We start from the raw sequence: 17462 nt of genomic DNA on the forward strand, positions 1-17462 counted from the left end.
ACCATGTTGGTCAGGATGGTCTAAATCTCTTGACCTCGTGATCCGCCCGCCTCTACCTCCCAAACTGCTAGGATTATAGGCGTGAACCACCACACCCGGCCAAAATTTTATTTTTTCATATAATTTAAAAATAATTTTTTAAATCTTTATTGAGATATGATTTACATCCATATACTTCACCTATTTAAATGTACCATTCAATGGGTTTTGGTATATCCACAGAGTTGTTTGACTGTTGCCACAGTGAATCTGAGAACATTTTCGTCATACCTAAAAGAAATCCGACATCCCTTAGCAGTCACTCCCCATTTCCCTCCAGCACCTCCAAAACCTAGGCAACCCCTCACCTGCCTTTCATTTTACTGCCTATTTGAAATTAAAAGGTTAAATCCTCTGCCTGGCACAGTGGCTCATCCTTGTAACCCCAGCACTTTGGGAAGCTGAGGTGAGAGATTGCTTGAGGCCAGGGGTTTGAGACAGGCTGGGCAACATAGTGAGACCCCGTTTCTACCAAAACAAAACAAAACAAAAAAATAGCTGGGCTCTTGCTTGAGCCGTGAGCCATGGTAGTGCCACTGCACTCCAGCTTGGACAACAGAGGAAACTTTCTTTTTAAAAATAAAAATTGGGCCAGGTGTGGTGGCTCAGCCTGTAATCCCCGCACTTTGGGAGGCTGAGGGGGGCTGAACACCTGAAGTCAGGAGTTTGAGACCAGCCTGGCCAACATGGTGAAACCCCATCTCTACCAAAAAAATTAAAATTAGCTGGGTGTGGTGGTGGGCGCCTGTAATCCCAGCTACTGGGGAGGCTGAGGCAGGAGAATCACTTGAACCCGGGAGGCAGAGGCTATAGTGAGCCAAGATCGTGCCACTGTACTCCAGCCTGGGTGACAAGAGCAAAACTCAGTCTCAAAAAAAAATTTTTTATTTAAATTTAAAAAGATCACATCCTTTATGAGGCTCAGTTTCTCATCTAATCTAATAATACATGTCTACTCTGGGGCATCCCACCCCTTTATTGACAAACACTGTAGGTCTATGTGTAGGAACCCAGGCTTTGCACAGTGAGTCACAAGTGGGGCTTGGGTCAGACTCTGGGCTGATGAAGCCTGAGTGAGGCAGGTGATGGAGACAAAAATCTCGACAGTGCAGTCAAAGTGCAAAAGGCGAATACAGGTTCATGTAAGGGAGCTGGCAGACTTGCAGTGCTGGTAACCCTTTGGTGGCACATGTCCTCCTTTGAAAGGCCCAGGGACATAGTAGGACAAAGTCCATGGGCAATGGAATCAGAGACCCCCAAGTATAAATCCTGGCAAGTATAAAATACTTGCCAGTTGTTTAAACCCGGGTTGGCGTAATTTCTTTAGCTTCACTTTGCTCATCTGTTACACAAGGAAGGGCTGGGACTGGGAGGGTGGGCCCCGGCACACAGGGATACTATACTTCCTCCCTGCTGCCAGAGCGCTTGCCACACAGCTGGACCCCAACGCCTCAGGTGGGGCACAGGGGTCCCTGCATATTTCTAGGAATGTGACAGCAGGGGCTGTCAGTCAGCCAGACTCAGCAGCAGGGCTAGACCAGGCCCCAGCTCGCTCCGGCCCAGGAGAATCCTGGGCAGCTTGGAACAGAGAACTTTCTAATGAGCGTCCACCTTCCCCTGTGGTCAGGCCAGGGTGTTTGTTGCTGTGCTGTGAAGGAGTGAGGGTCTGAGCCAACTCTCCCTCCTAGGCCATAAGACCCTACACATGCGGCCCACAGCACACAGTGACCACACGGGCAGCCAAGCACCTCTCTCCCCTTCCAAATCTCTTCCCAGCCCACCAGCATCTTCCTCTCCCAAGAAACTGGCTTTGCAAGCACACTCCTCTTTTCAGCTCTTCTCTTGTCACCAGAGCAAACACCTAGAAACTGAGTGTACAAACTTGATTCTGAGAGACTGTTATCTCTCACCCAGGGGTCTTGGGGCCCACACTGAACACTGAATGCCTGGAGAACAGTGTTCCCTGCTTCCTAAGCCTTTCCACTCAGATTTCTGACCTAAGGCAGGTAGGTACATCAAGTTCCTACCCCAGCTGCTTACTGGAAGCAACTATCACAGTCTTAAAATTGGGCGTTTCAGGGTGGGAATCTGGAGGCACCTGCAGCTGGGCGCACCCTAGAACACAGGGAAGGAAGCAGGCTTTCATGGCAACAGTCAGGACTGACTCCAGTCAGCTTAAGCGGAAAAGAGAATGAAAGGCTCACGTGGCTGGAAGGCCAGGACGGAGGCGGGTGCAGGGGTTCAAGGACTCACAGACACTGGCATCGCTCCTGGCCCTCCTCCTTCCACCTCTTTTGCCCTCATTCTCACTATGGCGATGGGAAGCTTCCTTCAGGCAGTTAGGGAGAGGGCCAGGCAACTCCGCTATGCCCATTTATTTAGCGACAGCAGAGGATGAAGAGCTTCATCTCCCAGTCCCAGGGAGGGTTCCAATAGGCCCTGCTCATATGCCCACCCCACAGCTCCAGGGCACAGCCTGTCTCCAGAAAAAGGAGGCTAGAGGGACAGGAGACACAGGAGTTACCACTGTCCTCTGCATGGCAGCTACTGTCAAACATGGGAAACTTCTCTCAGCATAAAAATAGAGCTCAGGCCGGGCGCGGTGGCTCAAGCCTGTAATCCCAGCACTTTGGGAGGCCGAGGTGGGTGGATCACGAGGTCAACAGATCGAGACCATCCTGGTCAACATGGTGAAACCCCGTCTCTACTAAAAAATTACAAAAAAAATTAGCTGGGCACGGTGGCGCGTGCCTGTAATCCCAGCTACTCAGGAGGCTGAGGCAGGAGAATTGCCTGAACCCAGGGGGTGGAGGTTGCGGTGAGCCGAGATTGCGCCATTGCACTCCAGCCTGGGTAACAAGAGCGAAACTCCGTCTCAAAAAAAAAAAAAAAAAAAAATAGAGCTCAAATGCTCCAAAGTTGGAGAGGAGTCTGGAAGGCTGAGAATGCTGCCAAGAACAGCCATTCTGCAGATAGCGTTGTGTGTGCTAGACTAGGGCACGGGAGCCCCAGGAAGCAACTGAAAGCAGGTCAGCCTGGAGCATGCTGGCGTCTCCCAGCCCGACTGAGGAAGGAGGGGAACCCCCTGCTCTCATCTACAGAGGGAACTAGGGTTGCTTTAACTAGCACCACCTTGCTCATCTCACACAGGGAAGGCCTCCCCTAGCAGGCCTGATGCTCCCTCCGCCTCTGCCTCCGTCCCTGCCCTGGCTCTCCAGCCCCTGGAGGTTGCTCAGGGCAGCAACCCAGCCCCTCCTTAAAGAAAACTCCACCATGTCCCCCAGGAGTTTCACCTCTGGCTCCTTCCTGCCTCCAGACCTCAGCCAGACAGGCTCTCCTCCAACCTGTCCCTCCAGGACACGTTCTGGTCCAGACCTCTACCACAAGGGATGTGGGCCAGGTGGGGCCCCCCAAGGTCACCTCGTAAGTAGGTACAACTTGCAAAGACAGAGGAATCTGTTCTGTTAGCACAGCTTTGTATCTTACCTTTGAGTAATAATAGGACGCACAGATGAGTCTGACCCCATATGCTGATGAGAAGCACCCAGCTCTTCTGGACCCTGCTTAAGGCCACAGACATTTTGAGTGAGACAGTCAATCCTCATGTAAGGAAGTGACCAGCCAGAGGAGGACCAGCCCAAGAGGAAGAGGACAATGAACAGAGAGTAAAAGGACTGAACACCAGAGGAGGGAGGCTGAGGACAGAACTGGACAGAAGCAGCACTAATAATCACGATAACAAAAGCAGCAGCTACTCATTCACTGAGCACGTACTACACGCCAGGCTGCAAGCACTTTACATGCATCAACTCACTGAATTTTTTGTACATTTTACACATACAAATGTCCCCAAGATATTTTTTAACTACAAAGAGAAAGACAGTACCTTACTGCGGAGAAACCCGGTGCACAAGGTTAACATGACCAGGAAGAGGACACAGTGACATCACGAGCCCCCAGCGTGAGGCTTTGAGACGGACCAAACATCACGTCTGCAGTGTTCTTGCCAAAAATACACAACCTCATTCTAACCAAGCAAAAACACCATACAAGCCCAAATGGAAGGATAGTCTACAAATAACCCGTACTCATCAAAAGTGTTCAAGTCATGAAAGACAAAGAAAGACTGAGAAACAGATGGGAGGAGACCAAGGAAAAGTAACTAAACGCAATGTGGGACCTTAATTAGCATCCTGGAACAGAAAGTGGACATCTTAGCCAGGCATGGCAGTGTACACCTGCAGGATCACTTGAGCCCAGGAAGTCAAGGCTGCAGTGAGCCATGATCACACCACTGCACTCACCCTAGGTGACAGAGTGAGACCCTGTGTTAAATAAATAAATTAAAAAGAACAATGATTCTTTAATGCCTCAAAAAAAGGAAATAGGAAAAAATAAAGAGCAAAAAAGAAAAGAAAACGGACATTAGTGAAAACATTGGTAAAATTCAAGTCAGGTTTGCAGTGTTGATAACAGAATAGCAATGTTGATCTCATTGCTGTTCTTGCTTGGTCCACAGCTGATTTTTATAATTACGATATGGTTACATAAAATGTTAACATTGGGAATACTTGGGTAGGGGCATATGGGTACTCTGAGTGCTATTTTTTTTTTTTTTTTTTTTTTTTTTTTGAGATAGAGTCTCGCTCTGTCACCCAGGCTGGAATGCAGTGGTGTGATCTTAGCTCACTGCAACCTTCGCCTCCTAGGTTCAAGCGATTCTCCTGCCTCAGCCTCCTGAGCAGCTGGGACTACAGGTGCCTGCCACCACACCCAGCTAATTTTTTTATTTTTAGTAGAGATGGTATTTCACCATGTTGGTCAGGATGGTCTTGACTCCTGACCTCGTGATCCACCCGCTTCAGCCTCTCACAGTGCTGGGATTATAGGCATGAGCCACCGCACTGGGCCTCTGCATACTATTTTTATGACTTTTCAGTAAAGCAAAATTAATTCAACATTGAAAAAGTTTAGTTTTTAATTTAAAGCTTTCTAAGTGAGGCCAGGCATGGTGGCTCACGCCTGTAATCCCTACACTTGAGGAGGTAGAGGTGGGTGGATCACTTGAGGTCAGGATTTTGAGACCAACCAGGCCAATGTGGTGAAACCTGGTCTCTACTAAAAACACAAAAAATTAGCCAGGCATGGTGGCATGCGCCTGTAATCCCAGCTACGAGGGAGGCTGAGGCAGGAGAATGGCTTGAACCTGGGAGGCAGAGGTTGCAGTGAGCCGAGACCATGCCATTGTACTCCCCCAGCCTGGGTGGCAGAGTGAGACTCTGTCTCAAAAATCAAAATAGAATAAAATAAAACAGCTTTCTAAGTGAAAGGTTCACCCAACACATCAGTGTTCTCTCAGAAGAGTAATTTATTGGGTTGGTCTACCAACAATGAACCGTGCGCCGACCTGGGATAATGCAGAGTATTTCTAATTGTCTGCCATAATAGACATCTGCCACAGCTGGGGTTTTTATTGTCATGGCAGCGCCTATTTGTTGAGCAGGTACTCAGTTGCAGGGACAAGTGCTAAACACTCAGCTAGGTAAGCATCTCCCCAACTTCTAGAGGAAGGGCCAATGAGACAGGCCACCCCCAACGATGAAATGCTCTCCCCACACTCCCAGAATCAGCCTCAGTGGGGTGGTTTTGCATCTTCTGTTTGTCTTGTTCTTCAAAACAGTGAGTGAGAAAGTTCCCCGGCTTTCTTGAGAATCCATCACAACCCCTCCTTCTTCATTCCTTCCATGGTGACTCACTTTTAGAGACTTTTGCAATCAAATAAATAAAGGCATTTCCCACCAACTTTAAGCCCAACAACTTTATCCTTCAGTGTCTACCACTCATTTCTCATATCCCACAACAGGAAAAACTCATGTGATGTTATTGCTATTTAAGACTTTTGATATTATCTACATTCAAGTCTTCCCTTTTTCTGAGATTTTCCCTAGGTTCTCCCACCTCCCCAGCCAGGAAAAACAGCAGTGCCGAGGCAGCCACAGCTCTGGCCTCCTGGCTGACTGCAGCTTGGAAGCAGGTAGGTCTGTCCTCAAAGGTCCCAATACCTGAACCGATAAGGCAGGAGCCAGGCCGGGTCCCTGTGCAGTGTCTCGGCACCTGGTGCCTGATTCCCGAATCTCCGCCCACTTAGGTTTCCTGCAAGCCTTTCCCACTGCCGCCTTCATGTTGTGTCAACAAAAGTCTACATTTTCATTCTCTCTCCACACCTCAAACTAGAAATAAATAATCTAGTGATTAGTTTATACCTCGTTACTATGCCACATTTTGCAATGAGGTGGGAAAAGTAGAAAAAGGTATTCTGACCCCAGCTGCCTTGAACACTTGAACCAGAGGAGGAAGAGTTCCAGAGGGTTACTGAGTCAAAAGGAGGTGAGAGCTGGGGCTTTCTCTAGTGTCCAGGGGGGTGTTGGGAAGAGCCAGCCAGAGGCTGGAAGGGCCTGGTTGCTTCATACCCACCCCTGGAATTTTGACAGCTGAAGGGCTGCCACCTGGGCAGGGTTGGGTCTCTGTGGACAAGCCCCAGAAGGCCCCTTCCCAAGGCCACCTTCCCACTACTGCGCTCTGCCGAAGGGGCAAAGGAGGAGGATAGGGCAGAGGGAGACAGCTCTGTCTCAGCTCCTTTGGGCCCAGTTCTGGTAGACAATGGGGAGGGGCCTCACCCCAAGGCAGTCAGAGGAGGGACAGCTCCTACATTTGAGTGGGGGTCTGTCGGGGAGCTGACTCTGAGCACAGGTCAGGTATCAACAAGGACAAGCAAAGCAGAATGCACTCTGACCGACTTTAGGTATTCGTGTTCTTGTCTTGATATGAGGGGCATTCTCACCTCTGTCACGCTCCTGGGCAACCCAGAGCCACTTGGAAGGGAACTGAGGGCCTGCCCCAGAGTTAAGAGCACTTAAAAGGATCAGGAGCCAAGGGACAGTCCTTTTAATTTATTTACAATAGAGATTCGTTCTCACTAAGTCACCAGGGCTGGTCTTAAAGCAATCCCCCGTCTCAGCCTCCCCAAGTGCTGGGACCACAGGAGTAAGCCACCACACCTAGTGGACAATCCTTTTAAATCTGAGGAAAATACACCGTAGAAACCATAAAATAGAACCCCTTCCATTTCTACAAAATGGATCTCCCCCAGGCCTGGGGCCTCCAAGAGACTCATTTCCCCAGGAAATGGAAGGGGTTCCATTTATGGATGAGGCAGGAGACTTGCTGGGTTTGAAGCTGAGAAGTGGAAACGAATGGGCAATGGGGATCCCGAGAGTCTATGCTGGCGTCACAGACAGGCTGACTTGCACAACCAGGGAGAGGCGGCGGGCAGGTGTAGAGAGGTGGAGTAGATTGAAGGGAGGGTGGATTGTTGGACTCCAGTGAAAGGGAAGGGGTGGGCGAGGAGTAAAGCTGGAAGGATTCTCTTGGTATGAAAGGCCAACAGCCCCTTCACAGAGGTAGATTCAAGAGTGGGCTTGACTCAGAAAGGGACGAGAGGCGGAAATATTTTGGGCAGGTCACCCACAGAGATAACCCTGAGGATTGAGCGGGGAGGCCAAGAAAGAGACCTAGGAAGAGGCTGTGGGGACTTTGTGGGAGGCTTAGGCCCAGCACTTAGCAGCCACTTTCAGGCAAGGACTCTAGAACCTGAGTAACAGATGCCGTATCCACAACAGGAAGGAAAATTTCCAGGGGGGGAAGTCAACGTGGTGAAGGCCACGTCAGGGAAGAGAAGAAAAAATGCTGGGGAGCCCAGGACAGGGGTGCGCACCTGGTGTCCCAGTTACTCAGGAGGCTGAGATGGGGGGTGGGAGGGGCGGGCTGCTTGAGCTCAGGAGCTTGAGGCTGCAGTGAGCTATGATTGGGTCGCTGCATTCCAACCTGGGTGACAGTGAGACTCTGTCTTTAAAAAACATAAATAGGGCAGGTGTGGTGGCTCACACCTCTAATCCCAGCGCTTTGGGAGGCCAAGGCAGGAGGATCACTGGAGGCCAGGTGATCAAGACCAGCCCGGCCAACACGGTGAAACCCCCATCTTTACTAAAAATACAAAAAAAGAAATTAGCTGGGTGTGGGGTACACACCTGTGGTCCCAGTTACTTGGGAGGCTGAGGCATGAGGATCACTTGAACACAGGAGGTGGGCATTGCAGTGAGTGGAGATCACACCACTGCACACCAGCCTGGACAACACAGTGAGAATTCATCTCAAAATAAAAAAATAAATATATTTAAAATGCCAGGGGCTCCCAGGTCAGAATAATGGATGGTCACAAGTGTTTGCCTCCTTCCTTACTAAAATAACAAGACATAATGAAGAAGCCCAAGGCAGCACTAGCAGCGAAGACAATATCACCAAGAGAAAGAATTCATTTCGTGAAAGATGGGAAACATCTCGTACCAATGAATGAACAAACTGGAAGAGGAAACCAAAGCCCAGCACATAAAGGGGAGAAAGCTGTGCCCTTTTCACCTTTTTGAACATTAAGGAAAACCTAATTTCATAACCTCAATAGCCCAGCATGTTAGGTGTAGACTTTTCTGTGGATGTGGGTTACAGGAAGGCTTCCTTGGAAAGGCTCCCAGCTTCGAGGATGCAGAAGGGGTGATACACAAGGGGGCTGGCTTCACCAGCTTCCCAAATTCAGATGCACACACACACACACACACACACACACACACACACACAAAGCTGGGTGAGCATGAACTCAAGATGCTTACCTGCTAAGGAATGTTCCCTAAACTAGGCGGACGTATAGGGTTCAAGTTGAAGCACTGAGTAGAACACCCCAAAACAGACCCACAGCAAAGGGAAGAAAGGCAGCTCCAAGATCTGGGGTCAAGTCTACCCTCCCCCCACCATGTCAGCCCCTGAAGGGAAGCCAGGACACACATCCATGCAGTGACCCTCCCCAGCCTTCCAATGCAGGAGTGGCCTTGTGGGTAAACAGCCCAGAAAAAGAAACATCTCCTAGGAAATTCTACAAATCAGTTCAGTCCTTCACTAAATGACAAGGATCATTTAGTGTTTGTTCTTCTCTGTAAGAATTAGGGTGAACAATAATCCCTCACCTAATCCCTGAGATAATTAAGAATTGGAAAAAAGACTTTATTTTCTTATAAACAGTCCTTGCATCCATGAAGAACAGGCTCCTATGGAAAGAGGAGGAATCAGAGAACAGAACCTGTTTTGGAGATATCTTTTTTTAAATGGCCAAAATAAAAAATTTCTAGAGAGCTAGTGGAATCGTCATGACTTAAAACCAAATTGGCTTTGTAGTGGAGTGATGGTTGCAGCAGAATTCTACAATCTACTAAACCCGGGTGTGGTGGTTCATGCCTGTAATCCCAGCACCTTGGGAGGCCAAGGCCGGTGGATCACCTGAGGTCAGGAGTTCAAGACCAGCCTGGCCAACATGGCAAAACCCTGTCTCTATTAAAAAAACAAAAATTAGCCGGGTGTGGTGGTACGTGCCTGTTGTCCCAGCTACCCGGGAGGCTGAGGCAGGAGAGTCGCTTCACCCTGGGAGGTGGAGGTTGTAGTGGGCCGAGATTGCACCACTACACTCCAGCCTGGGGGACAGAGCCAAGACTCTGTCTCAAAAAAAAAAAAATTCAGCTCCTTCAAACTTCAGACAGGCGCATTCTGAGGCATGTATTCTGCACTGTTCTCTAGATTCCCTGTGGGACTGAGCTCTAATCCCACACTCCTTATCCACTGCCTTCCCTTCTAAGGGCGACTTCCTGCCAACCTTTGTACCTGCACTTCCACCGAAAAACCTACATGCGCTAGGAGCCTTGTCTTAAAGTCTGTTTTCTGGAAAAACCCAAACCGAGGGTAGGATAGTGGTTTTTATTTTGTACTTGAGATTTTTTTTTAAAGAGGTGGCTGAAGTTGGTGCCCAGTAGAATAGCTAGGAAAGCCAGCTTCAGGAAGGGCTGGATGAGATGAGCAGGAAGAGGATGTGAGTTGAAGATAGGTTGGGAAAGGGCAGGTTTCCAAGGTGGTGAGGGGAGCCCTTGCTAACACTCAGATGCAAGTTCTCCATGTGGCTTACTGCTTGAGTAGCAACAAAGGCCCACCCCCCAATCCCGTGTAGGGCAGCTGTCAGGAAGCTGCGAACACCTTTTTCAACTGCCAGGTCCCTGACTTAGAAATAAGGCGCTAGATTACAGACAAATTAAAACTACTCTTACTGCTTCAGTACAGTTAATACATCCCCTTTCACCATGCACAACAGTCAAGAAGAAAGCAACTGGCAAAGCTCAAAAGCCACCAGGGTTACTTGGGATGAGAATTCATAAACACAGGTCAAAGTGACAGAAGCAGGAAATGCACCTGACCAGGACTCCATCTTTCAATTTAAGGTTTTAAAAAAATATGTAAAGACTCATGCTGTATTTCAATTAGTCTAAGACGTAATAGTTCACATTTTAATATTTCTGTAATTGAGGCACAATTGATAAAAATCACATTGGCAGTTTTTAGTAGCGTACAGAAAGTTTTGCACATTACAACAAATACGGTAATTCATATCATGTGAGCAAAGAAGTGTTTTATGGCTCTTTAAAGACAAAAGTGCCTCATTCAAGAATAAGGTACTTTTCAAGATATAATGATACTAAGGGCAAAACTGTTTTTTCCCCTTGCATTACTTTAAGAACTACATGAGTCAGAATACTTCAGTTTTTCAGATTAATGCATATAAAGTTCAGTTCAAAAAAATCTTATTTGGCAGATATTTCTAACAGATGGGATTTACATTAAGGAAAACCTAATTTCATAATTTTTTTTCCATCACTCCAAATGAGATACTGTAATTTCATAAGCTCAATAGCCCAGCATGTATTTATTTTCCTGTTCTAGGCAAAAATAAGAATTTTTGTTTCATCTGGCATTTTTCATCAGAAGGCAAATGACAAGTAAGTTAAACTTTTGGCCCAAGGCTTCATTTTGCTTTCCTGGGGGTGAAGTCATCCTTTGCATTAGTAAAACCACCCTCTCTTTGTGCATCTGAGAAAGTCAAGATGACCCAGAACATCAAATATTCTGCACCACCACCAATCAGGAGTGGACAAGTAGGAGACGGCTCACTTTGGGCGTCTTTAACTCTAGACTCAACTTCCAAGTGTAACAAAGCACTCCCCCAACTTTCTGCTCTTCTTTCCAGCCTCTCTTGACCATCTAAGAAAGGAGACAGGTATAAGCAGGATCAGGAATGGGAATGAGCCATTCTTGTCTCTTGCATCCTTTTCTTAAGGCCCAGATTGGGTTTATGAATAGTCCAAACCCTGGCAATGCTCTTTCAGCCTTTTGACCTTCAAACTCAAAATCAGAATGACTTGGGAATAGCCAAGTAAAAGGCCCAAAACACCAGTTTCTCTTGGGACCTAAATTGTTAAGCAGTTCTCAAAGAATAAGTTAGACTTACAGCAGTTCCATCCATGAGATGGGGGATCAGGTGAGAATCCATATTGTGGGCACCAAGAGAGGCCTTCCTGGACTTAAGGGTCAGCACCATAACAGAGCCCAAGCATGCATAAAGCTCTAAAACCTAATATGCTCTGCTGAAAAGTCCATGAGGTCCATCTCACAGGACAGCAATGACCAGTGTGGTGGGCTTGGGCAGCCACTGCATGAGAACTTCTGCCAGATAAAAAAGGGCCAGAGATCATCTCATCCAAATGTCATCAGCGCCAAGAACTCACATTCAAATAACAGCACGCGTGTGGACTGAAAGCTCACAAAAGGCTCCCCAGTGGCCCTCCACACCGGATTCAAAACCTGCTCCATCTCTTTTTTCTCTACAAGACTTAAAACTTCAGGAAAAAAGAATCCCTAACAAGAAAAAAATTGAAATTCCTCTGAGAGGAGAAACCTACCTGAGAATGTGTGGTCAGGTTATATGGACAAATGCAAATGTGACCCAATTACCTGTGAATGTTCTCAGAGCTTCTTTACTTCTTTACTCTTCTGTAACTGTAATGTGTCGATGTGGCCCTCTGGGAGGTGTGCTAGCAGCCACAGGAGTAGAAGTCAGATGCAGGCCCCAGGAACCCTTCAGGAAGACCAGGCTGAAAACAGTCTTCAACCTCAAATCAAGAAGCTATGTCCTTATACTTTAGAAATGGCTTCCACATTCCAAACAGGAGAAGACCGTTTGCTCTTTACAACACTAATCCTTCTGTTTTTTGAGCTTCATCAATTGTCCACTTGTCTCCCACCGGACGTTAGTAGTGTCTTCTCAACATGGGTCTATGAAAGGAAATTGAGTAGTCAAGGCTGCCTCTGTATTTCATCTTGGCCACCAGCTCCAAAATAGAAATGGCTTAGGATAACACAATCTTTACAATGCCACACCATTCCCTAATTATTTATACTCAATGAAAATGGAAGCATATATACATTCTCACTTTTATTTAAAGACTTTAAATGGGAAAGCACTTTTGGGATTTTAAATCCAAAGATGGATGGCACACCGAGAGACAGTTATAGTTCAACACTACTAGAATGGTTTCTTGGGGAAAACTGGCCTCTTTCAGGGAAGATGTTATCAAATATGGGAAACAGAAGGATTATAGATTACACATCACACAAACAATTAAAAATACAGTGGCTTTATTTCCATTGTTTATAGTCCCCAGCATCCCATCTGATAAGAACCTTCAATTCTATGAACAAAAATATTTCAAGAAAGTATATTACACGATACCACATATAAGTAATAGTTTGGCAGAATTTTATCAACTCTAGTAGTTCTTACCCCCAAAAAACAAATTTTAAAATTCAAAAATAACAGCTTTATTTAACATATGTTACATCTTAACATTTAAAATACCATGCTCTAGTTAAATATTTCAACAACACTGTATACAAATAAAATATTACACAAAATATATTTAAGAAAATGTTTTGGTCTTCGATCTGAACAATAAATAAAAACACAGGCACTTCTACATCGACAGGGAAGCAGTTACTACTCAGAAAAATCTTGTATAAGCAACATGTGAAAATATGGCAATAATAAATTCTGGAGTTTTAAACTGACAAACCACCTATGCAACAGTCTGCAGCTTCAATCTTTTCACTCAAGTTCAGAAGTTACATATCCTTTCCTGGTCCTAACTGAAAATTCGCAAACACAGTATGGCTGTTCCGGACAATTCAATCTTCACTTGGCCATTAAGGAATCATACTCATTATTTTCAAATACTAAAATTAGGTTATGATATGACTCAGCAAACCAAATACAAGAAAAATTAAACCCTCTTTCTCCTTATTATGACCATAAGATCACAAGAAGATAAATTAGATGAGTGTCAGACAATGATTCTCATTTTGCAAAATTAACACAAGAAAATACTTTTTTCACAATTGAAAAAGTGAATTCCACAATTGAAAATTAAAGTGTCAGTTTTCTAGACAATTTAAAATTTATCCAAATCCCATAAAAATAAATGTAATTCCATTTCACAAAAACCACCGGATCACGTTAACAAAGTCTTTGTAGCCAATAGGTTGATAAATACCTGAATTGCAGATAAATCAGTCATTATTATGGGAAGTAGGAATATTATAGAAGAGGGTAAAACAAAAATAACTTAAAATGGTAAAATTCCAGAAACATGATTTCAGATAAGAGGGGACAAGGTTTTTAAAAATGACCACCAGCCGGTAAGATCAGAACCAATCGTTCTGCCATATCACCTGTAAAAAAATTACCATCTTCCACTTTCCCTCTTCATGTAAGTACCAAATTGAAGGGGTTAGAGGCCCTCAAATGGATATCACTCATAAAGGCAACTTTCATGGTTTAATATATAAATTGCTCTAATGTGAGAACATAACATGGGAACTATTCAAAATACACCTTTCTATGCAAAATTGAGTTTGTATATATTTTAGCATTTTAAATGAGCACTCTGCAACTGAGACCAAATATCAATCATCTCTTGAGGTTTTCTACTATGTACTAACATCAGATCTACATAGGAACAGATGTTATTCTTGTTCTTCTCCTCAATATCAAATGTCCTGAAGCCTTTGTGCTTCTCTGGAACGAGGCCGAGTTTCTGAAGGCACATTCCAGTATAAACGTCATCAATGGGGTAGAGATGGACCTGCTCAGTGATATGGTACAGCCTCCGCGCCAGGTGGCCAGAGTAGAGAAACCCCCCTCCCCCTGCATAGGGTGGGTAGAGGCCGGAGTAAACAACTTCTGGGATGTAGTACTTCAGCTTCTTATCCCGATGAGGTCCAGCATTGTGGATCACATCACCTATAAACAGATCTTTGGCTTTGCTCTTGGATAAACTATTCAAGTAATTCAGGATGTGATGGGTGTTCACAAAAACATCGTCATCGCCCTTGAAAACAAACTCAGTGTCTGGGCAGGAAGTACTTACCCACCTGAGAAACAGCACTTCCTTCAGAGACAAGTTGAAGAAAGTGTCCCTGTAGTTCCACATAAGAATGTCTTGGTGCTTCTCACTCTCAAATTTCAGCATATCTGAAAGGTCGGGGTGGTTGTCCTCTGGGGGTGTCTGGCCCAGCAGAAAGACTCGCACCACCGTTTGGTTCCCCGCGTTGCTTTCTCGGCCCCAGGATTCCCGAATGGCTTGCCTTCTGGCAAAGTGCGGAGTGAGGGACTTAATCGCCAGCAACAAGAAGGGTTTCTTTGCACACTTTTCCGGCTGATCTATAAGCAGTGAATAATTGCGGCATCTCAAATACAGCAGAAAGTCTTTAAATCTGTCCGGCAAGTTGTTAAAACCCGCAACCACCGATGTGACCCTCAGGTCAGGTTCGCAGTAGTTCAGATGGCTTACATTGGAGAGCCTGCCCGCCTCCCCCGTCTGGTTGGCCAGCATGCTCAGGATGGGGTTGTACTGCCGGTTCAGTTTCTCTTGCTCTCGGTTCCAGTATGCTTCGGGAGGGGTAGATATCTTCCAGAACTTCTCTTTGGGTATTATTACTTCTCCTTTTCCATTTTTTTCTTGGCTACTGCTTTTGGAGACTTCCACAATCAAATAAATGAAGACATTTGCCATCATCAGGATACCCAACAACTTTATTCTTCGACGTCCAACACTCATTTCTCATATCTGGAATAAAGGGGTGAAGTACTGTATCAATTATCAATTTGCATTTGCACATACAATTTATTTTATTCATCTCCCCAGGAACAGTGGTTTATAGCAAAGACTCTAGACATGCACTACCTAGGTTCAAATCATGGCCCTTCCTTTCTACCTTTGTGACCATGGGCAAGTGCGATAGTCCATGTCTCAGCTTCTCCATATATAAGATGGGAATCATGCCCACTTCAAAGGATAGTTGTGAGGAGTATATGATGTTACATGGAAAGCTTTTAAAATAGTGCCTGGCTCACAGCAAGCACTATGTAAATAATTGTTTTAGACATGCAGAGGCTAGAAATACCTATTACTAAATAACCTCAGGAGAGTTCAACTTCCTTGCTTACAAAGGCACATACAGTGCTTGGTAAACCGATTTGTCTAAGTCATAACAAATACATTTTATGTCGTGTTTAGTAAACACACACACACACCCCATATTTACATGTGTGTGATGCACTGTGTGCAGTTCCATGCCATTCACTCTAAATTTCTCTTCTGTAGAAACAGGGACTTGTTATGTTGCCCAGGCTGGGCTCGAACTCCCGATCTCAGGTAATAATCCTCCCGCCTCCCACTCTCAAAGTGCTGGGATTATAGGCATGAGCCATCATGTCTGACCCTATTTCGTTTTTTGTTTGTTTTTTAATGCTAGTCCCAACCCTGAGTTATTTTCCGACCCGCCATTTCACAGATGAGGAACCAAAGCAGAGAGATTGAGACACTTGCCCAGGGTCGCAGGGCTAGGAAGCAGGAGACACGAACCACATGGCATCTCAGAGAGAGAAAATGAAAGCAGACTCAGGACAGCTTTATCCCAATTGCCAAAAACTGGCAACAGCCCAAGTATCATCAACAGAACTGTTGTCATCTGCAGACAATGGTATACCCTCAGCAATAAAAAGGGAAACTATTGTGACAAGCAACAACATTTCATGGTGAATGAAAGCCAGACCCAACTTTCCATTTATATTAACTTCAAAAACAGGCAAAACTAATCTAGGTTCTAGAAATCTAAAGTGATGGAAGTGGTGGGTTTCGAGAAGGATAGGAGGGAACTTCCTGGGGTACAGAAATGTACCACGTAGGATTTGATCCTGATGAAGGTTTCATGGATGTGTATTTGTCAAAGCCTAAACTGTACTGAACAATGAGAACACGTGGACACAGGGAGGGGAGTATCACACACTGGGATCTGTTGACTGGGAATAGGGGAGGGACAGCAGGGGCAGGTAGGGAGGGTGGTGAGGGATAACATGGGAGAAATGACATATATTGGTGATGGGGGATGGAGGCAGCAAACCACCTTGCCATGTATATACCTATGCAACAATCCTGCATGATCTGCACATGTACCCCACAACCTAAAGTACAATTTAAAAAACCCCTAAACTGTATACTTAAGATCTCTTATTATTTGTAGCAAAAAGAAAAAGGGAAATACAAATGACATTTTAGTGAAATATCAAAGGATTTCAGGCTGTGGGCAATGAAAGCATAAAGAATGAGTAATGAGATGGTTTGCTGGGGATAATTCCAAGGTTCTAACACTGCTGACATGGATGACCTATATAAGAACAAACATTTAAACCAGCTCGACATTAAAAGACAGCCCAAAAAAGTGGACTGGCAATGTTCTATAAAGAGCTGAGGATTTTCTTATCAGGTTAATTCAACTGGGAATTTATCCTTAGGTACTATACTCATTCCCATTTCATAGCTGAGAAGGTACAACATTTAAAGAAGTAAGGGCACACTGGAATACCAGCCAAGGCAAACAGATTTCAAGACTATGACATGCCAAAAGGTAGCCACACTTCTCCAACCTCTAAAAACAAGTTTTGTGGCTATTTTAATCTAGTATTTGCTTTTTAAAAGAAGAGGATTTTAAAGTTCACTTTCTAACAAACAGTACTAAGGTAAAATAATACTTGTCATGCTGCGAATACTGTAAAACTATTACATGTTGGACAGCCCGGATGAGATCAACAGGAATTCACAAGCTACTGTGTGTCTCTGAAGATCTGTCTAGTAGATCTTAATCTGGTTGCTGGTATTTACTACTGCTGAAACCGCTTTTGCAAACATTATGTAGTAAGAAATCTAGCATAGCTGACTCCATCTTGCTTCTACCACCACAGGCTGTCTGTCTCCACTCGTTCCTGGACATAGGCCAAGCTAACCATGGGAGGAATTTAGTTTACAGTTTAACTTGGAAGCAAAGATGACAACAGTCCCTCCATAGAACGGATCCTTTCCTTGTTCAGGGGGCTGAGGCTAGTG

General features: G+C 45.3%; 1 protein-coding gene across 3 annotated transcripts in view; it reads right to left on the minus strand.

Annotated features, from left to right (window-relative positions):
- Nucleotides 1–12643: 12643 nt before the first annotated feature.
- Nucleotides 12644–17462, minus strand: part of B3GNT2 (UDP-GlcNAc:betaGal beta-1,3-N-acetylglucosaminyltransferase 2) — a 29674-nt gene continuing 24855 nt past the window's right edge. For all 3 annotated transcript variants that reach the window (XM_002757714.6, XM_017964285.3, XM_035272475.3), the window contains one exon: nucleotides 12644–15146. In XM_002757714.6, the coding sequence (XP_002757760.1) occupies nucleotides 13944–15137 (1194 nt within the window). In that variant the 5' untranslated portion in view covers nucleotides 15138–15146 and the 3' untranslated portion in view covers nucleotides 12644–13943. The remainder of the gene's footprint in view (nucleotides 15147–17462) is intronic.

The sequence above is a fragment of the Callithrix jacchus genome, chromosome 14 (genome assembly GCF_049354715.1).
Source record: "Callithrix jacchus isolate 240 chromosome 14, calJac240_pri, whole genome shotgun sequence".
Classification (NCBI taxonomy): Eukaryota; Metazoa; Chordata; class Mammalia; order Primates; family Cebidae; genus Callithrix; species Callithrix jacchus.